Source organism: Aspergillus campestris (assembly GCF_002847485.1).
Source record: "Aspergillus campestris IBT 28561 chromosome Unknown P168scaffold_15, whole genome shotgun sequence".
NCBI classification, from domain to species: domain Eukaryota; kingdom Fungi; phylum Ascomycota; class Eurotiomycetes; order Eurotiales; family Aspergillaceae; genus Aspergillus; species Aspergillus campestris.
Window position 1 is genome coordinate 20623 of NW_020194350.1, and position 22584 is coordinate 43206.

Here is a 22584-nt window from a genome sequence, read left to right on the forward strand (position 1 = left end):
TGATATTATCTGGCCTTGGTTAAACAGTAAACTTTGGGCATACCAATAAAGAGCCGGTTCAGGAAGTATTAACAAAAGAAACCCGGAGCTCGCTAGATGTCGATGTGTTTTGTGAATTGGATGGAAATTCCCTGCCTGAGGTGACCTGAGGATTAAGTCTTAAGCAGTAAAGTCACATCTGTTCTCCCTAGTAGAAAAGTATTGAAACCACTGAATCGCTCATACATTACATCTTGCTCATTCGTGCCATTTGAGCTTCTGACACTGAATGATTAGTTTATTTGAGTCGACACAGGCGGTGGTTACGGAATCATGCAGGGGATTCTGGCAATGTTTGTGGATTAACCCATTTTTGGCTCTAGTCTCTCACTGGCTTGGCACTGTTATATTCTCCGCAGTGCTAGATTGGAATAAGAACTGAAATCATTATATTATTATGGGATCTAAGCTACTCAAACATCACTCACCTAACTTTTTTTTCTTGTTATTCTCGGCATTTTTGCGTAGTGATTCTACAGTATCAGGGGCATAAAAATCTTATAATCCTCAAATAAATTCAAAAACAAGGCCCACTGAGTATGCTATTACCCTGTCCGCCGAAGTACGTTCCTATTCAGGTGCTCTGGATGCACCGATCGAATACCCGACAAATGAAGCGTGAGCTGTAAATCCCCAAGATACTCTTGAGCACATGGCGGACACCACTCTCCCCCGCAATAGAAAGCCCATACACATATGGCCGGCCGAGGAGAACCATCTTGGCGCCTAATGCGAGAGCCTTGGCCACGTCGGCACCACACCGCACGCCCGAGTCAAAAATCACCCCTAGCTCACTTCCAACGGCGTCGACAACTTCCGGGAGCATGTCTAGAGATCCAACACCACCATCCTGTTGTCGTCCACCGTGATTAGACACGACTATACCTTGCATTCTGCAGTCGAGTGCTTGCTTTGCATCCTCAACCGTCTGTATGCCTTTTAAGACAATCGGCCCGTCCCAGTGCTGACGGAGAAACTGCAGGTCCTCCCACCCATGACTTGTGCCCGGAAAGATAGTATGGGTCCATTCAGTGGTGGCGAGGGAAATGTCATCCTCCACTTCCTTGCCGTGCTTTTCAGCGAATTTCTTGCGAAAGACTGGATCGGTGAAGCCAATCTCCACACCAATCTTATCTTTTCGAAGGAAGGGGTTGTATCTGTTTGACAGATCTGAAGGTCGCCATCCAAGGATATAAGTGTCAAGGGTGACAACCAAGACACTGAAATTAGCAGCCTTGGCTCGGTTGAGCAAACTCTGCGTGATGTCGTTATGTTCATTGGATGGCCAATACAGTTGGAACCACCGGTGGCCGTTTCCATTGACTTCCGTGCGCTCCTTGGGTATAGAGTATGTTCACACAGGAAATTTCTCCATAGTAAACAATTTGGCCTCGGAAAGACTAATTAAGGTGAACATGTGAGCTTCTCGCGCATGAATATTGAATCCACTTTTTGTCGAGTATTAGAGGACTACCACACTGGTCCACTTCTTTATCAACGATATCATACTGGCAAGGATAATTTCTTATAGGCTTTACTGTACTTAGTATATCAGAACTTGTCAATTCATAGTATTAGCTAGAAGAGGTCTGACTGGACGAGGTTTGACCAGAGGGGACCTTGGCGGCTCTGATGTTAAGTGATTTCTTATAGGGTAGTCTCCATATATTATTATCTTTAAAGTACTACCGCTAAATATGTGATAGAGCAGATAAGCCCTGGAGTTTGTTATCCCACAAGGATTACAAGCATCCCTTGTTATCGCGAATATGCTATCATATTCATGTGAGTGAACAATCCATTCATGGATATTATCCGAGCGTTCTGCTAATATTTCTAAATAGTTGTCAATGTTTCCTTTTATGCATTTAGCCCAAGCCCGGGTCGGGAATTCTGTCTCCGACTGCCGCACTGACATTGTTAAGATGGTAGTAGAAAACGGAACCCCTCTATAATATAGGTCAAGAAGTCATATTCTTTGTGACTGAGGAGTACATATACGCTGGATATGTCTACTAAAGTCTACATGTTTGGGTGATTTCGGAGGTCTGGGGGCCTACGGTAATTATATGGAGAATGATACCACGAGCTCTACTTTTGACTCAAGGAAGACAAACATGAAATCAATGTTCTACACGCGGCATGAGTGAGCAATTGTTGTCCCAGCCTTGTGATCCTCAATAGGAGATTTAAGTCGATTGACCAAGGGAGGAAAGAACCGGGGGCTGGGAAGGTTGTTGAATGTAAAATCTCCTGCATGCCTCAGGGACAACCCTACAAACTGCTAACTGGATACAGGGTGGGTCCAATGTGGTGAAGCTAGCCCAATAAGAACCTTGCATGACGATCTTTTGATTGTGTGGTATTTGTAGGGTTGTGTATGGCAACAGTCGGCATTTGAGCCAGTCTCTCAAGAATGTGGTCATGGGCTGTAAATAAAACCATAGGATATCAATCTGTCTCTTACATACACTTTTTGCTTTTCTTTCGGTTCCTGTATCTTCCGTGGAGGGTCTGCGTAGCTACTATCATGCAGTTATCAACCACCAACCTTGTAACCAGTTTCATTCTGGGTCTATCTGTCGTCCGCAAGGTCTTAGGTCTGTCCCCTTCACTGCACTGTGACTATGACACATTCGACACAACAGACGTTGTGATTCTTGGAGGCGGTGCGGCGGGCACCTACGCAGCTGTCCAGCTTCATCGGCAAAACAGGACCGTGGCTCTTATTGAGAAGCAAGGAAGACTGGGAGGCCAGGTGAATACATTTCTGGAACAAGAACGTGGAATATCCGTCGAATACGGTGTCAGCCATTACATGAATGAGGATGTGACAACCGAGCTGTTCGACTACCTTGGCATCCCTTACTACCACGGCACTGTCCCGAAAGAAACAGTGACTCATTTCGACTTCGAGACCGGGCGCCTTCTGGAGGAGCAACATCAAAATGATACGGCCCAGGCGATTCAGGTCTATAAGCAGCACCTGGCCCAATATCCCTATCTTGAGGACGGCTTCTCGCTTCCAGACCCAGTCCCAGAGGATCTTGTGCTTCCTTTTGGCAGCTTCGCTACAAAATATGGAATAGAGAAGGCAGTCGCATCGCTTTCCGTTGGTATGGGTAGCGTTCTAGATATACCCACAATCTATGTGATGAAGCATTACGGATTGGGCGTTTTCAAAAATGATTTCCTTTTCACTTCCCACAAGAACAACCAGGAGATCTACGACACGGCCGAGGCGGTCCTAGGTTCAAGTGTGCTCCTTTCCAGTCGGGCTCTTGCCATACAACGGACTAGGGAGAATAATGTTGAAATCTGCGTGAAAACACCGACAGGCACGCGCCTACTGCATGCAAAATATCTAATGATTACTTTGCCACCTACACTAGATAATTTGCGAAGCACAGGATTGGACCTGACCAGGGAGGAGACAGCTCTGTTCTCAGAACTCGCCCCAATAGGCTTTTATGTTGCTCTTGTCCGGATTGCTGGGCTGCAAAGAGACATTCTTCCACTCCAAAACGCAGCCGCAAATGACACAACCTACAGGGTGGCACAGCTCCCTGGCATCTGGGACATCAATCCTACCGCGATACACGACCTATTCATTGTCGAGTATGGATCTGATATTGTATTGCCCGATGATCTTGTGTATGACCAGCTCCTGAAAGCCCTGGACCGGTTGCGGGATGCCGGCTTTATCACGGGCGAAGGACGACCGGAGCTTATACGCTTTGCGAACCATTCGCCCTTCTATCCACATGTTCAGGGAAAGGCCATCCACGAAGGGTTTTACGGACGACTCAATGGTTTACAGGGCAAAACAAATACATTCTGGGCAGGTTCCACCTTCCATGTCCCAGATTCGACCTCAATTTGGCGTTCCACGAGAAAGATTCTCGCAGACCTCACAGCAAATTTGTCTACTTAGATTTCTTTACATATGTGGTCAGCACCATTATTTCAATACTATGGCTTATGACATGATATATAATGTATGGAGTGACCGCAGTTAGTAAGCTGACCTACAAAGAATTTCCCCATACTGTTTTATATTTCAATCTTGCAAATTATTTATAGTCCTTTGTAATCATTAAATTCACCATCACTTTTGACTGTTTGTATCTGTTATTTGCACAGGCTATGGTCCCGGAGCCTCTACAACTACCATGTTATCATTTTTGAAGCCATTCCGGCCCACCTCACCTCGCTAGGTATCTTGTGATAGTGACAGATTTTGAGACGTCTACTCCGCACATCCATCCTAATGATCACAGTGACGCCTATCCCAATCACCAAATCCTTCTAAGCAGCTAATATGCAACTATCATGTGTACAATACCAATACAAGGAGAGACTTCAGATCTATACACACTACGTACCTGCATAAAGTAGATATATTGCCTGTATGATGTAAACATTGCCCATAGAACATTGTGCCCATTTTCCGGTAAGCTGCACCAGACAGGACCACATGGCTTGATTAACCCTCCTGACTTTTGACCACAGTAGCTTCGCAGTTTAATCTTGCCTACATCTGGTCGACGGTTCCAGTTTTGTTGTTCCCCATGGCATATGTCAGTAGCCGTTGATTGACAATTCAGGGAAAGTTCAACTGTGTCATACCTTTTCACCAGCAATCTCTGTCGCTAACTTGATGATATATTTTGGAGCACAATCCTTGAGAAATAGCCTGCACTGGTGGGGGATGTAATGGAATTTGGGATGCGAGAAGTACGCGTGCCCTCGCCTGGGGTTGAGAGGAAACAAAAACTTTGGGCCGCAGGGGTCGGGGATGGGCATAGGTGTAACAGCACAACTGCTTGATGGGGATTGATGGGAATGGAAGGGTCCTGGATGGCATATCATAAATCAAAAAGTACGTGTCATATTCTATGGCTCATCTGGCTTCGGGGAAACATCATACACCATAAAGTAGGCACCATATTCGCCCTGTCCACCATATTTGGTATCATCCTGTATAACGCGATCCACTTCTTTGAATCCTAACCGCTCATAAATTCCTCGGGCCGCCTTGAACGCCAGAACAAAGATAGGAAGGCCGAATTTCTCCGCATACTGAATTCCACTGTCGACGAGCGCGCTGGCAATCCCTTTTCCTTGATGTTCCGGATGGACCGCTAGGTACTCCAAACCTAAGCGAACGCCAGGTCAGCACTTGGTCTAGGCAGGGTTCTTGGGCCGACCTGAGGGGTACATACTGATGTATGGCTTCTCGGCCAAGATGCGTTGCTTCACCAAATTATTCTTCACATCAAGCTCGTCCATATCCTCTCTCGGATTCCACCATGCAGACGCCGCCAATTGCTCATGGTGTTTCCGCTCCTCCTCCTCGACGTCAGGAACTTGCACCTCAGCCCACATTGGCCCACCACCCACGGCAGTCACATGGCCCGGTGGCAGGATCCAGCGCACATACCCGACTACCGCACCGGTAGCCGGGTCAACGGCCTTCTGGTGGCGAGTATCATCTCGCGAGCGAAGGAGGTTGCGTGCCTGCCGCTTTGTGGACTGTTCAATGAGGAAATCCAATGTGATGTCATTGGGCCACACGAGGATCCAAGTCGGATCTTCCCAAAAAGCGGCCATGTTATTGCGCGCCAGGGCGGCAGCGTCGGCCACGGTGCAACCCTTGATCTTCCAGCCGGTCATGACTGCGCTAGGATGTTGTTGCATAGAGAGTAATGGTACCTGGATTAGTGACTGAAGTTTGTATTCAAAAATATTATGCCGTATAGGGTATCTATCAAAAGATTGGTTCAAGATGATTATTTGCCTTAATCTATCATAGAGTGGGTTATTCTGGTAAATATGTTTTGCAAATGAAAAGGAGGAAGTGGCATGGAAGCCTTGCTCACTTCGATGAGAATGCCTGTTTATATATTTCGCGACGGGAATTAAAGCCGCCTATTTGAGCTAGAACAGCCTGGTGCTCATTAGTGCTGAGAACTTGAATTAGGCTACTGTAACTGAAGGTGATGGCGCGCCCATGACCAGGTAATAAATAGTATTATGGTTTATGGTGTGCTGTATGGTCCACCCCAGCGTACCACGCAGCAGGGCAATTGGCTGAGAAGTTCATATCCATCCTAGCCCAGTCATGGTTCAGACCTCCAGACTTCGGACTTGTCCGGTGGCTCACTGTTCGGCAAGATCCACCAACCACAGAGTGGCAAGTGCCGTATAGCCAAAAAAGGCTAGCTTCGTTATTTTTAGATCCCGGCTCTCTAGGTAACTGGTACTGCTAAGACTGTGTGACTTCGACCCTTGTTTCATTGTTTCAATAAGTCACAACATGTTGTTGCTGAATGACAACAAAATGCTAGATCTTCCCAGCTCTGTATCATGCCAGACATAATGACTATTCAACGCTACTTCCTGAGAAATATTCTGGGAGCCACGCTTTCTGGCCGCTCGAACTCCTATCATGCACCCATGGCGTCTTTTTCCACTGGTTATACTAACATGAGCGAAACGGATGCTATCGCAGACGCAGGGCAAGACCTTGACGCACTCAATTAGTTTACCTTAGGTCGCTGGCTTTGGAACGAGCGACAGCAACTTGCTTGTCGCTATGGCAAGTTCGACTTCTCAGCACTTTTACAGCTCGCTGCATCTGCCATTGGATCAGGCTCATGCACCCGGGTATTGAAGGTTTCGGAGGGCCAATATAACAAAGTATTTCAGCATACCATGGACGATGGCCTCGAGATTATTGCAAAACTCCCGAACCCAAACGCAGGCAGACCACACTTTACGACAGCTAGTGAGGTTGCAACTATGGATTTTGTATGGCCGGCCTGTTTTTATCTCTACCACCATCCCCCTTTCCTCCCATTTGTACTAACTTCTCTAGTTGAGGAACGTTCTGGATCTCCCTGCTCCGAGAGTGTATGCATGGAGCTCCCGAGCATCAGAGAGCCCTCTCGGCGCAGAGTATATCCTCATGGAGAAGCAGGCCGGCATGATACTAACCGATGTATGGGACAGCATCAAAGGAAAGCAGAAAGTACGCATCTTGGACCAGGTGGTCGATACTGAAAGGCGCTTAGCAGCTACGAATTTCTCCACGTTCGGGTCGTTGTACTATAAAGATGATCTTCCTGAGAAGTCAGATTCCACTTCGCTTCTATACATTGACGCGGTTGGAAATGAGGTGCAGAGCGAAGTGTTTCGTATTGGGCCGACCAATCATCGTTCTTTCTTTGACTTCGGGAGAGGCGAGTTGGATATTGACCATGGTCCATGTAAGTTCATCTCTGACCTGTATGGTATTACTATCCTGTGCTTATCCATGCACGGTTGTTCAGGGTCAACAATCACAGAGCTTGTGACAGCTGTTGCGCAGAGGGAAATCGCGGTCGCAGAGGTCGGTCTTCGGTACCCCTTAATGCCGGAGGGTCTTTTCTACGGGCCCCGGCAATACCAGCCCAGCCTTTCCAAAAAAAGCTCTCCGCGTTGGGAAACTACCTTAAAGTGGCACCTCATGTTCTGCCCGAAAATAAGGCCACCCATGCGTCAGCTTTATGGCATGGCGATCTTCATTCACAGGATATATTTGTCGATCCGGAAGACCCAAGTCGCGTCGTTGGAATCATTGACTGGCAGTCTGCCAGTGCATGTCCACTTTTTATGCAGGCTGGGCGTCCAGCATTCCTCGATTACAATGGCCCAGTTCCTGAAGATTTGGGGAAGGCCCCTTTACCACCAAATTTTGACGCCATGGACCCAGACGAGCAGCGAAAAGCAAAAGCACTCCACAGAGGACAGACTCTTCACAATTTATATCTAGTTCGGTGTCTTCAAGTTAACGAAACAATCTTTCAAGCGATACAGGACCAAAATGCTCCGGCACCAGGTTAGTGTGGTTCCCGGCTTAGTCTTAATAGACTACGAGCCGCTCCTCCACAGCCTGTTAAGGGATGTTGGGGAGGAATGGGCACACATTGTTGGCGTAGGGGGGGGTGGCAGCTCTCCCAGAATGCCGTTCCCATTACAATTCTCGGACGAAGAAATCCGGCAGCAGGACCATGATGCTGAGCTATGGGCCCAAGGCGTTGAGCTCATGAATGCTTTCGTTGAGGATACTGGCTGTTATAAACATTGGGGTGGTAGGGTTAGCAATGTAGATTATGACAAGTCTAAGAGAGAGTTAGATGAGGGGGCACGGAGGTTCTTGGATCGTGAAGCTAGGAGTGATGAAGAACGGAAGGAGTGGCTAAAAGCCCTACCCTTCGTGGATTAAAGTGTGTGGCAAGGTCAGAAGTTATCAGTGGTTCTAATGTTCCCAGCAATCTGGATGCAGTTTCCTTGTATTACTATAGAATATATATACCATTTGCTTCCGTAGATCATGGATGTAGGAACCTCTCGTGCATCGGTACTCGACGCATATCTGTCAAAAAAAAAAAAAAAAAAAAAAAAGTCCCCACGTTGCTTCAAAGAAGGTGTCCTTCAGCTGGAACACATGGCGTGAATGTTCAATGCCGTGTCTTTCTGGGATGCCAACGATCCCGGTGTCTGTGTATCCACATAACATATTAATTCGACCCTTAATCCACAGTAGGTATTACTGGCCTGCAGGAATGAAATCATATCAAGTGCTGGATCATAGAATTTGGCCATTGATTGCCGGCGCGTACCTTGTATTTCTAGCCACGCGCGGACCGGAAGACATAACATTGCAGGCCCTGCTATCATGGCAACTCCAGGTAGAGATATCGTGTCCGAAGACCACAGAAACTACAATATCATGCTGTTGTGAAGCCTATGAGAGAACCAATGCAATGAGGAAGCGGGGGGTGCTCTCCGTACTGCATCTGTGAAGGGATACAGGTAACTAGTATTTCAATCGCGGGTTGTATACTACTTAAGGTACGGAGTACACAGGATATCGACACATGCTGAGGCTCACATGGGTATTCTGGGATCAGAAGGAAACAGGGCATGTTTGCATATTCACTAATCCAGTCGCACTTATCATACTGCGTTGTAAATAGCCGGTCTTCAATACTAAAAACGAGCCACAAGTGGATATGAAGAGTCCGAGTGATGTGGCTAGACCCATAAAGCTGGCATCTCAGACAAACTCAAGCTTTCTCGGTTGAAAGACTAAGCCCATCCCTTGAGTTCTTTCACTGCATCGTCATCGCTTGGTTGGCTCACGTTTGGCATTTTAAACTGACCAAGGGAAACACACCTCCCCTGCTTAACTCCGACACGATATGTTGTCTTTTTGCCCGAGGTTTGCATCGTTTCGGTGTGAAAGACCCCCCCGGTGCCTGCTTTGTTGTTTCCATGGACCCTTCTCCACCTTCCTGCCGGCTCCAGTAGCTGGCAAAGTCTCCATATTTTATGTCCTCGACATATTGACCGCCTTGCCTAAGATATTCGCATATCTAGTCATACTCGTTCTTCCTTTCTGGCCCATCTTCTGCACTGTCTTATAACCCTCACGCGCCAGGTGAAGGTGTCGATATCCAATATTGAAGGAACTATGAGTCCCATTTATACTTCAAGGTCATCCGCCTCATGCATTTGGCCCAATGTGGCGGTCACGGTGACAAGTATGCGATTCACTCGGCTTCCGAAAAATCAAATTCCCAGGGGAGAAAAATTGGGAGCTGGTTGTGGAGGGCAGAATTGTGCCCAGCATTGTCAAACCCGGAGTGGCTTGCAAAGTAACCTTTTTGCCTAAAACTCTGACCGATGAAACCAGGCACCTCCGAAAGTGGGGACCATGACTGCTTCTTCATCCCCTTCAGTGGGAACAACGGGCAGGAGGTTTCGAAGGCTGGACCATCTATCCCCATACACAATAAGGGCCCCGATTGTCGCTGGTAGTTCATCTCCCACTCATCATTCTGCGCGCTGAAAGCATCTTTTGATGTTTTCAAAGAGTGTGTAGGCGTTCCACAACTTGGCTGATTAAATTTGGATGAGCTATCACACCGCGAGTAGCATTTTCTACATCAATCCAAAAGTTAGAGGATGGTAGAAGCGACAAGACTAGGGATTACCATAGGCGTACTCGGTATATCTTGTAACGACATTGCCTGGATATTCTGATGTCGGTCGGATTCGGTTGACGCATGAAGGGTCTAGAGAGCGGTGGTTAGCGATACATTCGGTCCTCTTTTGAACCTACCGAGGCAGACTTCTCATGGAAAAGAGACTAACCACGAAGCGGTAGAAATAGTAAAAGCTCACATCATTTTGGTCAAATGTGCTGCTGTTCCTGTCGAACTGACAGCTGTATTGAGGAGCCACTGAGGCGGTAGGTTCGGATTGTGTAGATGGAATCGAAAGTGAAGTCCATGTCAGAACATCGCCTCGTGGGATGATCAAAGGTCTGTTGGAAGTAACCAACTGATCGTTCCTACCTTTGATTGTCCACACTGCACTTGCCATTTACTGCCTCATTGTTATATTTGTCATCCCTGGATTCCTTCATACACCCCGTGTTTTATTACTCGAATTGAGAATCTATCAAGTCTAACAGATGCTGGTAGGATTAATCACAAAAGAAAAGGCATCTGGAACAATACTATATTTTCTTAATCCCAGTCACTCTTCCAGTGACAGTGATCAGCCCTGACTGTATGTGAAGAGTCACTGTGCTTGCGGACCACAATCCTCGATCATTATATTTTCATCTTGTTTAATCACTGTCCCTGAACGCGCAATCCGTGGATTAAATTATGGGTTGTCCTGATCAAACTTGGGTAGGTAATTTGCGCCCTGTCAAGTTAGGAAATTGAGCGACCGATATTAGCCAACAGGAGATATCAGGGTGGCTCTAATATATGGGATCGATCGTCTTTCGACATTGAACATAATACCGACTCCCAATCGCTCTCCAGACTCCATATTGATGTCGAAACTGTGCTGTGGTCTACACTGCCAAGTCTTTCTTTCTTTGATTTGAGTATATACAGGTCGATGGGCTGTGCGCCAGAGAACATTTCGCACAATATTGAAATACGTAGTACTTCAATAAGCGCCTGTAACGGGCATTGAATTATCATCGGTAGCGACCCAATTGACACCGGTTTTGATTGTTCCCGGATCTCTGAAGATGGTATATAACGGTCAACGCTCCAGGATTAAGGAATGGGTCGGCTGGCCGCAAACTATAATAAGCAAGACGACAGTATCATCGCACGGCAGTGAGAGCGTAGTATGGCGCGGCCAATGCTACCTTAGCTTCCATGATTTGTGTATTGACAGTAGAGTCTATTGTTATAGGATAACATATGTCTATTTCTATCCACGAATTCAAGATTGACTATGATGTATCGTCGGTATCTAAGCTGGACAGACCCAATTTGGCGTCTTATCCATGGCCTTTCTCTTCCCCGCAAGCGACGCTCGAGCAAGTGGTGGAGGTCGACTCCTCGTTCCGCAGGTGCGATAGCCGTCCCATACGCTATGCCTCCCAGGCCCAGTAGCGAGGTCGGTTGTGCATCTTGGATCGTGACTGGCGTCCCGTGTGGTGAAACGAACTTTCCTTCATCCGCCCCATGAATTTTCAGTATGGCGAAGGAACTCATCGTTCCATCCCACTTGCCCACATTTGCATGGCTGTCTCGTGTGCTCACCACGAATTGACTCGTTCTTTGTTGGCCCTCGAACCCAATAGCTTGGACGGATGGTACACGCTCATCACAATCATAGTCAGGAACATCAACATCGAGTCAAAGACATACATATATACCTCGTGGCTGATGAGGTAGCCAGAATTGCCTTGGACATACTCGACCAGTCGGAAGATAGACCGGATGAGAATCAAAACACTGGACGTGTAAAGCACCAACATTATCGTTTTCCAACTCGTCTTCCTCCAGTCCATTGCGGTCACTTCCAGCGATGTTGGCGTAGGGTTCTTGCGAATGCGGAAGTGCGACACCGCCGAAGTGATGATGAAAACACTGAAAAAGAGGAGCTGGACGCATAACCCGGCGATGGTGATGTTCTCACCCGTTTCCATCGCCTCGATGGTGCCACTCGCCATGATACCACCGCCTACAGCCATGGTTAGTATGAAGACGGACAATTGAAGGGGACAAGGTAAGCGATTGGAGAGGGTTGAACAGACCAGCGGCTTGCATCAAAAACGCGACCACATCCCCAACCAGGAAAATCTTGGTCAACCACTTGGTGGGGATCAGACTTTGTGACTCGGCGCCCAGGTAGCGGATCAGTCGACCCAAGGTCATGTAAATCGACGCAGCATATAGTGGCGGTGCGAGGAGGATCAGGATTGTTTGAACCGAGTATATCGGGATGGATTTATTATCATCGTGAGCCAGTATTCGGCAGATATACCCGATGACCTGGACTACACCATGAACCACGGATATTAGTCTAAGCGTTTCACGGTGGTCGGAGGTCGGTCGAATACTCACATACACCCCCTGTGACGAACACTAGCATGTACCATGAGCGCATGCGAACCACCTGGTAAATGTGGTATGCCGTCGTGATGATGAACAAGACCAGGAACAGGATCGCCGCAGCGCGCGAGGGGACATAGCGGTACAGCTGGAAGTCAATTGCGGGGTTGGAGCTGGAGCTCATGATGAAAACTAGATTTATATAACCTAGACCGGTCCCAGATCATGGTGTGAAATATAATCATGGCCGTTGTCTGGGGCCCGCTCTCTTATGAGATTCGATTGTCGTGTTCGAACTCGTTTTCGCTTTCAATCCCTTATATTCTTGCAGACCCACTGATATCTTCTAGATCGCGCGATCCACTAGGAGAGGCTTGTACGGAGTATCCGACCGGGGTGGTTGATTTTTACTTACAGGTTTTACTGCTCTGCCTACTAATACCGGTCGAGGGAGAGTATAGCGACAGGGATCGAGCTATTCTGCCTAACATTGACTCTTTTGTCGCTCTTCCGAGCGCTTTCAATATGTGGATCTCACTGATCAAAATAACGACTTCATCATCCAGGCATTGGCTTACCAGACCATGTTCTTATCCGTAATCGTATTCGTTTTTGTGTGGTTCAGGCAACCGCTTAAACTTTTAGTCTAACATGAGAACCGCTGTGGAGCACCATCATCCAATGGCCTTAGTTTGAACCATGAATCTTCCGACGCGTTGGGCCATTCAAACACGCCGGGTGGATCCACAGTCCAACCTCAATGGCCAAGTGCGCTGGTCTATTAAAGGAGTACTCCAGTGTAATGTCTTATCTGTCCGTATTCGCATTCGCCTTCTCTGCTCCTTGGCGTCTCTCACGAACGTTGATCTCGCATTGCCCCTGGGTTTTCCACTAATTAATAGACTCGTATGACACCATAGGTGTGGTTGATGTCTTCTCGGAGATCCCATAAAAAGTCTCGGAACGGGTGCGATCAATGTAAGCGCCGGCGAGTTAAGGCCAGTTGTACGACCCCTCTTGGTACCAGATAGCTCCGGTTAACATTCTTGCAGTGTGATGAAGCTGATCCATGCACGAACTGCACCAGACGTCATCTTGTCTGTGTCTACAATCGACATGGTTCGCCTTCGATCCAAGCTCACAACGCGACCAAGGAAGGTGCTCAATTCGCCACACCCTCCGAGCCCGCGCCTTCCGACCTGGATGATACCTTGAGTACGTTCCAGGACAGGATTCGGAGTGGCTTCTTCTTGCCTCGAGAGTGGGATGGGCAGGACTTTGAACTGATGCACCACTATTCGATCGCCACGGGGCATACCATGTCCCAAAAAGACGCCGTTCGCAATGTCTGGGTCACGGAGATCCCGAGGATCGCGTACTCGTATGAGTTTCTCATGCATGGGATCCTCTCTCTGGCCGCCATGCATCTCACGGTTGTCAAACCCGAGCGGTATAGCCATTATCACACGCGGTCTACCTTCCACATGGCACTAGGTCTCCAGAGCTTTCGAAAGATTCTGCAATCCCCGACCGCGGAGAACAGCTGCGCCCTCTTCTCCTTTTCGAGTATCATCATGGTGTGGATCTGCGCGGTTCCCGGGGAGGTGGAGTCCGTCCGGCCGCTGGACAATGCCTATGAGCTGTTCAAACTGTGCCGCGGCATCTTGGCCCTAAAAGATTTCTTAGGCGTCGTCCGCAATTCTCCACTGAATCCATTACTGTCCCCCGATTACATGCTACAGGAACATGAGATCCCGTAAGTCATCTTCAGCCGTCAATACTCCGATCTAATTGGTGGCAGAAAGGGCATGGAATTCCGGTTGTTTGCCGGTCTAGGCGACCAGCTCTGTCGTTTAAGATCTAAGCTCGCCTCGGAGACACTCAGCGAGTCGACCAGATATGTCTACGACCAGGCCATATATCAGTTCGAGAAGAGCTGCCGGCTGATCGAGCATGCCGAGACACCCATGGAATGCGGCATGATCTTTTGCTGGCCGATCTCCGTTCTGGAAGACTTCCTCGGTTTGATTGAGGGACGGGACCCCCTGGCGATTGTTCTCCTGGGCTACTACAGTACCCAATTGAACTTGTTCCGGCACTTTTGGTTCGTGGAGAAGCGGGTGGATGCTCTGTTGCATACGACAGTGGCGACCATTCCTTCGGAGTACGCGGGTTTGTTGGACTGGCCCAGGCGTTTCTGCTCTCATCGCACGCTTGATATGTGATGCTCCGCGGGGGAGTACACAAAGGTTTACCTGAAGTTGTACATACAATTAGCATTTTCTGGCGCAGGGTATTTGTTTGGGGGCTTGTTTGTTCTCATCCTCGAGGTTCGACACAGTGTCTAGGTAATGAGTATTCCTAATTCATATTATGCTCCTGTCTCCTAATTCCCTCTTGACGGGTTTGATATACGCTTCCCACCAGTCACAAAATCGCAAAGAGCATTGTTCAGTCTGCGGCCGTGTATCCCGGATGAAATATGGCAAATGATGATTAATATGTATGAAAGATACAGAGCACAGGGCGCTATTAACAGGGAATATCCATAACGTTTGGCATGTACAATAAAAACGAATGATTAGTTATAACGGAAGTACAATGATGCAAACTCTAGACCAGCCGAGAGTCCTAAAACACCAGCGTCAGGAGGTGCGCGAGCCCCCCAATCAGCATGACGGCGCCCAGCCCCTGCGGGACCGACGTCGTCGCGTCCGATGACTTGCCGCAACAATTCCCCTTGTAAGTTACATTGTTCATCTGGGCTGCGACTTCGAAAACCGATCCGTTGGGTTTGCCATAGTTGTAGTAGTCGACCAGCAGGAAGTTCGGCGGACGACCCCATTTATCTAACCAGATTAGCCGAGGGACTTGGGGGGACTTGGGCCAAGATTACGAGGGAAAAGGTTACATACCGGTACAGTTCTCCGCCATCGACCCCAGGCTGCCATATCCGCTAACGCCGTTCGTATCGACCAAATAGGCCATGTTGGGGACCAGAATCTCCGCATCCGTCAGGCCCAGGTCGACCCGCAAGTTGAGATTGTGGTTGGCCATGTACATGCGGTTGGCGATTTCCTTGGGCGGCAAACCAGGAGGCCGCTGGACGGTACAAGGGAAGTCCTCGTGGGTGGGGGAGAAGGGGGTCTCCCAGACCTGGGAGAACTGATCCATCAACCAGGGGAACGCGGTCTGGTTGGTGCCGTAATCGAGAGTGAAGATGGCGCGCTTGTTGGAAAGGATCATGGAGGCGAGGGTAGGCCAGTCGTCCAGGCCCATGGGGACCTTGGGCGGCGTCCACACCAGGTCCATCAGCCCGGAACGCTCGATGGGGCCAGAGAAGTTGGCCGGGTTGACGAGGTCAAAATTGCCCATGAAGATCGTGATGACCTCGTAGGGGTTCTTCCGCATCCAGCGGTTCACGCGCGCCAGGTAGTCTTCCAAGGTACCGACGTTGAGCAGGTCGCAATTCGTGTGGCAGAGGTATAGCGTTCCGTTGATGAGATGGGTCTGGAATTGAACTGCGACGAGCGATGGTCATTAGCATGGTCCAATCCCGCACACATCCACACATGTATATGAGTCGAAAAACTTACTGGTGCGGATTCCATCGTTCAGTTGATCCTCCAAGTCCAACGCCTGGTTCGAGGCGATGTTTCCGGGCCGAACAAAAGGGCTGTTGTGGGCGACGATATTGGTGATGTTGGAGTAGGAGCGGTCGCAGAACTCGACATAGCCATTGCAAGGTTGCGTGTTTACCACGGGGGACGAGGAGGGCGTGGGAGTGGACGAGCTGGTGGCAGTGCCGTTGATGAGGGTGGTGGTGTGGTGGCCGCCCTCGAGGACGGTCATAGAATCAGATTCGGTGCTCACGACAGACATGCTGGCATTGCCGGGAGTGCCCGTGGGCAGCAGCGAGCCGGTTGTAGTCGAGGTTGCATCGGGATGATTGTCGTTGATATCATCGTCGAGCGTGCTGGTGGTCTGGTAGGAGATATAGGGTCCGGTCGGCACGCTGGCTTCCCCAGTGGAGATGATGCTGGGGGTGAAATCCTTGGTTTCTTCTGTGGTTTCGTCGGCGCACAACACCCCCGCCACCGCGACTGCTAAGCAGCGAACGAGGAGCCCGTCAAACCGCATGATGGCACAGTGCGACTAAAGGATAAGATAACGCGGAGAAGACAGACAGGAACCAAAGCTGAGGGGATAGGGCTGAGCGTGGGAAAAGGGAGATAAATAAGGCGTGGAGGGGCGTGTGTGGGGGGCGCCAACCCAGATGGATCATGATGACCGAACGGCCAATTCGTCCATCGATTCGACCAGGATCAGATGGCTTCGGTCTTACCATTATTAACGTGGATCCCGGGTCGGTTGTTGACCAGTCTAGCCTCGCGATAGCGCGTCCTTGGCGTCGATCATTCGACCCGATTCTTCCACGGCCGCGACGCCCACGAGCAATCTGTGATCCTTCAGACGGGGATGGCAGAGGAGAGCGTATGTAATTGATCCCTTGGTCCAGGAGATCAAACCAGATGCGTTCAGCAAGATTATCATTATGGGTGATATCCGAATCGGTTCATTCCGTCTCCATCACGACCCAGACTAGTGGCGCAAAAGACCAAAAATAACCTCCACCCGGATGAGCCATGGGTTCCGTGGTCCACTGCCGTGTGCTGCGCGACTCACTAGTTCGATGTTCCACTAAAGAAGTGTTTTTGTTGCCACTGATGTTGAGTTTTCATCTGTCTCGTCGGCGAATGGTTGCGACCGTGACAAGACCCACCATCAAACCAACTGGACGGCGATGGCCTTTCTTCGTCTTGTTGTCAGCATTGGACGACAATCATTTGTCTTTAGTTGGCTGAGAGATTGAATGTGGTGTCTGTGCCTCCCCAGTGGAGTCGCGACGGCAGATCCTGTCCAATACCCGTTGATTCCCTATCGAAAAGTAAAAAATCCAGCAGCCTAATCCTCTGGGTCAGGGGGGGGGGTGACTGATCTCATCAACCATGGCCCATTGCCGCTCGCTATCCATCAATATTGTCCGTCTGTACGGGGTACCGACTGCGAGTACACAATCTAGTGGTGGTTGGGTATATGAACATCGGGCGGCATTAACAACCCCGATATATATTGTCGCAATATCAGTTTGTGAGGTTACCCACTGGGCGCAAAATTGTGATGTGGCAATTCTTTTTCCAAATATATAATCTAGCAACGGCTCGGTATCAGATTAATCGGCCTAGAACATGAGGACCCACGACTGTCAAGACAAGCAATTTGCCTCACGGTTCACCGACGCTGTTGGTTTTCCAGATCAATGAGATCTACCCTAGTCGTCCTCAACCATATATATAAAAGAATTACGCAAGAAGATGGAAGGAGTAGAGCGGAAGTTCCCTGATGACAAAACACGACAGAAGTAACCAACTAACCACAATAGGAAACAAGGTTCCTGATTGACTGGGGAAACTACTTTTTAGATCACACCCAGTGCTGTCCTTGCTGGTTTTGAACTGTTAGAATATGAGTTTATAAGATTACTTATAGAGCGCAAGTGTCATAATACTTTCTACAGCCGAGTGGTAATTCTTTTCCACATGAACCAACTGTTCTCGACCAAGTCATCCCCGCCGCTTGTTAGGGTCATCGAAGGCCTGCAGATCCAGCACATCACTGTCCTCACAGCAAAGTCACTCAAGGTGACAAGACATTGTGTGATATGCAGGTAGTGTTGCACATAGGAGTATATATAGGGGTGTCTGGTTATTTCAAGAATAGAAGCTTGACATACAGAAAATAAACCTAGTTAGTCTTTCTAGACTTGTGGTATGGTTGGTATATCTAAGAGTGCGTTGGAACAGGGTGCCAGTGAATGAACATGTTAGAAAGTGGAAGTTACAGGGTGTTCAGTCAGATACTTTCTCCCCATTCTTGATTTTAAATAATCATATTATTAACAGTGACTGAATGCTTAGGCCGGCAGGGTTGTGGTACACTGTGGACCAGGATGATCATTATCCACAGCCTATTTTGCATACCTACAAGACCTGGTTGATTAACTATACGATATACCACCTCACAGGAGACCCATCTCTAATGCTCAAATAGCTTGGATATTGCTTGGCTGGGATGCAGGTGGTAGGTTAAACAGTCAAGACTCGTGCTGCTCAGAATAACCACCCCCCACGGACGAGTTTCTATCAACCTCCATACCTAGTGGTAATCCAGAATGACAAGTTTAGGTATTTGCAGCCGCATATATCCACAGATCGCTTCCTGGGATTAGAGATAGGGTTGATTGTGGGCTAACTCGTCATAATTCCAAAACAGGCTGATAGACAAGGCGAAGCATTCCAAGTATTCGGAGACAGAACACCCACTTCATATAACAGTCCAGGTTTACCTACGCTTCCCGTAGGTCGATTTGATCTCTTTGAACGCATTGTGCTGGTGGATGCCCGGAATGTCAATACACTGGCCACACAGGTCGTAGTCCGAACATTCGCGACACTTGTGGCGCGTACCATACACTCTCTATGACTTTGTGTCAGCGCGGGATCAAAGCAAATCAATGATTTTGATGGAATCTCACATCCCCACAATAATCGCATCGAACGCCGTCGTGCTGCCCGAGCCGGATTTCCTTGAAGCTATGCGACGGATGCGTCTCAGCAGCGCCTTGGTGGCAGTTGGAGCAGTAATCGAAACCCTCGCACGTCTTGCAGATATATCGCGGGCCAAAGATTTCCTAGAGTCATCAGTCTGGATGCACCGACAAGGGACGCCATAGCACTCACCAGGCCGCATCCATCACAGAGCCGTCCCGGATGCCAATACGCGTCGTCCACAGAGGCAATGTATACCACCCACATCCGTTTTCCCTGCACAATCTCATCCAACATGACCACCCGATACCAACCATCATCCCCATTGACTCCACGCAGTCTATCTCCCACATGAACCCCTTCGAGAGCGGGCGGGTCCATCCAGTCAGATAACATCACGGTGTCAAACGCGCGGGGGTCGCGGGCATTCCGCGCTCGCGGGCCGAGAATGTGGCCGCCATACTGGCAGGCTGGGTTGAAATTGGCGTCGAATCCCAGTTTCAGGTTCACCACGTTACCCCCCTTGGGTCTATAGCGGATGACGGCCGCCGTGCCATACGCGCCCGGCGGTAGCGAAACAATCCGGTCGCGGTCGTTCCAAGAACTCCACGCCGTGAATTCCCAGCGTGCATTGGGACCCGTTTCAGGCGGCGGGATGTGGCGCAGCCAGAACCCGTACAGCCGCGAGGGGGGTTTGCCCTCTCGTGACATGTTCTGTCGCACGTAGATCCGCCGCCGTCTCGAGGACCCGTTAGAGGAGAAACGAGGAAGGTCGATCTCGTCGAGCATGACTCGGCCATACTGATTTGGCTCCCGGAGAGGTGTGAGGTAGATCCCCAGGCGCTGGCGCGTATGGTCCTGGCAGTCGAGAGCCGCCAGGTAGACCTCCATTCCCCACTGGACCATGGATAGCTCAATGGACAGGCCCATGTTGGTCATCGAGTACGGAGACGCGTTGACTTTGTCCGTGGATACAATGAAGTGCGAACTGCCCGCAAAGTCGGCGGGCGATCGTGCCAGGAGGCCACGGTAATTATCATCTTTGCTTGACCAGGCGAAGAGCGTCTGATCGTCCGATTGCTTCATGATCTCCTCCTGGAGTCGCATAAACGCCTTTGGACCCTCGCCGTACAACATCGGCATATTCACATCAAACAGTCCAATCAGGCTGTAGGCGATGTCCTCCACTTTGGTTGTCGTCCGCCCCGCGGCCCACGACATACGCTGGGCCACGCTGAAGGACTGCGGCTGGACGGTGCCGAGCAACACGTCCTCGTGGATTCCGGTAATTTCGGAGATTTCAGTCTTCAGCGTTGCCTTGGTTCCCAACGGTCGCCACGCCGTGTTGAAGAATTCTACCGCGACGGGCGCAAGGAGCTCCTGTAGGGTCCAGCCGCGGGTAAACCAGACACTGCGCTGGAACTCGCCGTCGCTAGTGACCGATGTCTGGGTGACATCAACCAGGTAGGCCAGACAGACAGCGGACTTGTGGTACCATTCGTACATGGAGTTTAACGACTCGGACAACTCGGCGCTGCTGGACTTGTCGATACAGAGGGTGTCGATCCAGACATATTCCAGGCCTCGCGACGCCGCCTCGGCACAGCACGACTCGACTTTGCCGAAGCCTTTCTTTTCCCGTGCAGTCCCGGATTCAATGTCGCGCAGAAGGACCTCCCCCTCCTGCCAGCGATGTGAGAAGACGGCATACGGCGGGATAGAATCATCCAAGAACTCATGGAGGTCCAGAGTCTTGGAGTGTAGGAGACGCATCGTTGCAGGATGTGTGAGATGGGAGAATATTTTCCTCGGGGCGTCAGCGGGGTCAAGTCAGGATTTATATATCCCCTTAGCTCCTCGTGTTAATCCTCGGCGTCGTATTAATTTACGACGCCATTCTCTTTTTGGCCCCCTTTTCGCGCTAGGAGGATCACGCTGGGCTTTAGACTGACATTTGGGCACGGTGCCTCTGAATACGAGGATCCCTGAGCCATCCGTTTGCTAATTGCTTCTTAGATAGGAAGGTAGTCAGGTCATTTGGTCAAGGTAGACTTTAACACTTGGCGCAGTTTACAATCTAAATAAGGATGATCGAGCAATAAACCTGGCTGTGGTAGAGGTGGAAGACTGATATCCTAGAATTATCCAAACACACTAGGGGTGTCAATGTTGTCAACTTGGAGGTAACGCCACCAGCGGAGATGCGGAAAGTCTGTATAAACATCGATGTCATGATGATCGAACATGCCGTTCCGCTGATGTGATTTCGGACATAGAAGCCCCAACTCCCGGTCAACTTGACCCTTCCCCGTACGTACATCAACAGGGCACAGGGAGCGTGGGATCTATTGCAAAACCACACATCATGCACTGCAATCCGGATACAGAAATAGTCCATGGACGCCTTCTGGAAGATATTCTAGCTCCCGAGAATAGACAGAAGGGTAAGCAGGTGGACGGAATGCCCAGTGGTATGGAGCTGGCAGTAACGCCCGTGATGGATGATGTTCTCACGGCTGGAATCTCAAGTCCGGATCGAACCCTAGCTATCAGCAATGCGATGGTCACGGACGGCAACATCCTCGCCTCTATCTGCCACGGTGAGAACGTGACCGAACAGGATCGCCTGTACGCCGCGACACTGGATGACGATGATGATGCCCGTGATGCACCAGCACCCACGCCCAACGAACCAAACTTTGACAATGGGGTGGCCGACGACAGTGTCTTGGGGTATGTTATGGACCGCCTGGATTTGACACAAGAAAGCGGCGCCGGCGAAGGTCCGTCGCATCGGCCATCTTCCCAGCAGGCGCCCGCCATGCTCACCGAATGTGTCTCTTGCATGGAGCAGGTCGAGACCAGTGGCATGCTTTTGAGCGCCTGTGGTCACAGCTTTTGCCTCGACTGCACGCGGCAGATGGTCCTCGGGATTATCAAGCAGGAACAGTTTTATCCACCGCGATGTTGTGGATACATCATCCCCCCGAGCACGGCGTTGCGGGTCCTTAACTACGAAGAGTTGTGCGGGTTCAGCGACCGAGTCATGGAATACATGGCCAAAGACCCCATCTACTGTGCGGTCCCGACGTGCTCCAAGTTTATTCCACCCTTCGCCATGGACGATGATTACGGCACTTGTCCCGCCTGCCGGCAAAAGACACATCTCTCCTGTCTGTCCCTAGAGCACCCCGGTGTGGACTGCCCCACGGACGAGACCCTGCAACGTGTGCTCGCCATGGCCAACGCAGCGGACTGGCAAAGGTGCTTCCATTGCCGCACGATGGTGGAGCTACAGCAGGGATGCAACCACATAAGATGCCGGTGAGTGAAGAATCCTGCTCCAGTCTTCCAGATGATCACCGGCGTCCCATACTCACTGGGGATCCTCAGATGCGGTTGGGAGTTTTGCTGCGCCTGCGGGCAGGTGTGGAAAACCTGCTCTTGTTGTCTCAGGTACACACCGAACGACGCATCGAACCGGCCATCAGGTGGTGCAGGAGGAAGACGTGGCCCCT

At 49.8% G+C, this 22584-nt stretch overlaps 10 protein-coding genes across 10 annotated transcripts; 5 read left to right on the forward strand and 5 right to left on the reverse strand.

Moving 5' to 3' along the window:
- Window positions 1-613: 613 nt before the first annotated feature.
- Window positions 614-1957, reverse strand: P168DRAFT_307549 (FMN-linked oxidoreductase; the record flags this gene model as incomplete). The annotated part of the gene is made up of 2 exons (XM_024839117.1): window positions 614-1375; window positions 1952-1957. The coding sequence occupies 2 exons, from the start codon at window positions 1955-1957 to the stop codon at window positions 614-616; spliced, it is 768 nt and encodes a 255-aa protein (XP_024688797.1).
- A 612-nt stretch (window positions 1958-2569) lies between these two features.
- P168DRAFT_244312 (FAD/NAD(P)-binding domain-containing protein) lies at window positions 2570-3973 on the forward strand (the record flags this gene model as incomplete). Its single annotated transcript, XM_024833923.1, has 1 exon — window positions 2570-3973. The coding sequence occupies one exon, from the start codon at window positions 2570-2572 to the stop codon at window positions 3971-3973; it is 1404 nt and encodes a 467-aa protein (XP_024688798.1).
- Window positions 3974-4689: 716 nt separating this feature from the next.
- P168DRAFT_293509 (GNAT family N-acetyltransferase) lies at window positions 4690-6013 on the reverse strand. Its single transcript, XM_024837825.1, has 2 exons — window positions 5265-6013; window positions 4690-5198 (listed from the first exon to the last, which is right to left on the reverse strand). Exons 1-2 carry the CDS (start codon window positions 5737-5739, stop codon window positions 4936-4938), a joined length of 738 nt encoding a protein of 245 aa, XP_024688799.1. The 5' UTR covers window positions 5740-6013; the 3' UTR covers window positions 4690-4935.
- A 345-nt stretch (window positions 6014-6358) lies between these two features.
- P168DRAFT_313430 (aminoglycoside phosphotransferase family protein) lies at window positions 6359-8456 on the forward strand (the record flags this gene model as incomplete). Its single annotated transcript, XM_024839661.1, has 6 exons — window positions 6359-6403; window positions 6586-6852; window positions 6920-7310; window positions 7374-7463; window positions 7493-7921; window positions 7953-8456. The coding sequence occupies 6 exons, from the start codon at window positions 6359-6361 to the stop codon at window positions 8306-8308; spliced, it is 1578 nt and encodes a 525-aa protein (XP_024688800.1). The 3' UTR covers window positions 8309-8456.
- A 2711-nt stretch (window positions 8457-11167) lies between these two features.
- Window positions 11168-11624, forward strand: P168DRAFT_71483 (uncharacterized protein). The gene has a single exon (XM_024842126.1). The coding sequence runs from the start codon at window positions 11353-11355 to the stop codon at window positions 11587-11589; it is 237 nt and encodes a 78-aa protein (XP_024688801.1). The 5' UTR covers window positions 11168-11352; the 3' UTR covers window positions 11590-11624.
- P168DRAFT_260213 (RTA1 domain-containing protein) lies at window positions 11358-12642 on the reverse strand (the record flags this gene model as incomplete). Its single annotated transcript, XM_024834662.1, has 3 exons — window positions 11358-12087; window positions 12161-12403; window positions 12471-12642. The coding sequence occupies 3 exons, from the start codon at window positions 12640-12642 to the stop codon at window positions 11660-11662; spliced, it is 843 nt and encodes a 280-aa protein (XP_024688802.1). The 3' UTR covers window positions 11358-11659.
- Window positions 12643-13385: 743 nt separating this feature from the next.
- Window positions 13386-14807, forward strand: P168DRAFT_293512 (Zn(II)2Cys6 transcription factor; the record flags this gene model as incomplete). Its single annotated transcript, XM_024837826.1, has 3 exons — window positions 13386-13456; window positions 13511-14214; window positions 14260-14807. Coding segments are annotated over 3 exons (1199 nt in total), but the record flags the coding sequence as incomplete, so codon positions are not given.
- Window positions 14808-15173: 366 nt separating this feature from the next.
- P168DRAFT_226678 (PLC-like phosphodiesterase) lies at window positions 15174-16490 on the reverse strand (the record flags this gene model as incomplete). Its single annotated transcript, XM_024833120.1, has 3 exons — window positions 15174-15307; window positions 15374-15979; window positions 16055-16490. Coding segments are annotated over 3 exons (1176 nt in total), but the record flags the coding sequence as incomplete, so codon positions are not given.
- A 2539-nt stretch (window positions 16491-19029) lies between these two features.
- Window positions 19030-20839, reverse strand: P168DRAFT_244063 (HET domain protein; the record flags this gene model as incomplete). The annotated part of the gene is made up of 2 exons (XM_024833906.1): window positions 19030-19209; window positions 19259-20839. 2 exons carry the CDS (start codon window positions 20837-20839, stop codon window positions 19030-19032), a joined length of 1761 nt encoding a protein of 586 aa, XP_024688805.1.
- A 427-nt stretch (window positions 20840-21266) lies between these two features.
- P168DRAFT_260222 (RBR family RING finger protein) lies at window positions 21267-22520 on the forward strand (the record flags this gene model as incomplete). The annotated part of the gene is made up of 2 exons (XM_024834663.1): window positions 21267-22390; window positions 22460-22520. Coding segments are annotated over exons 1-2 (1020 nt in total), but the record flags the coding sequence as incomplete, so codon positions are not given.
- Between the last annotated feature and the right edge of the window lie 64 nt (window positions 22521-22584).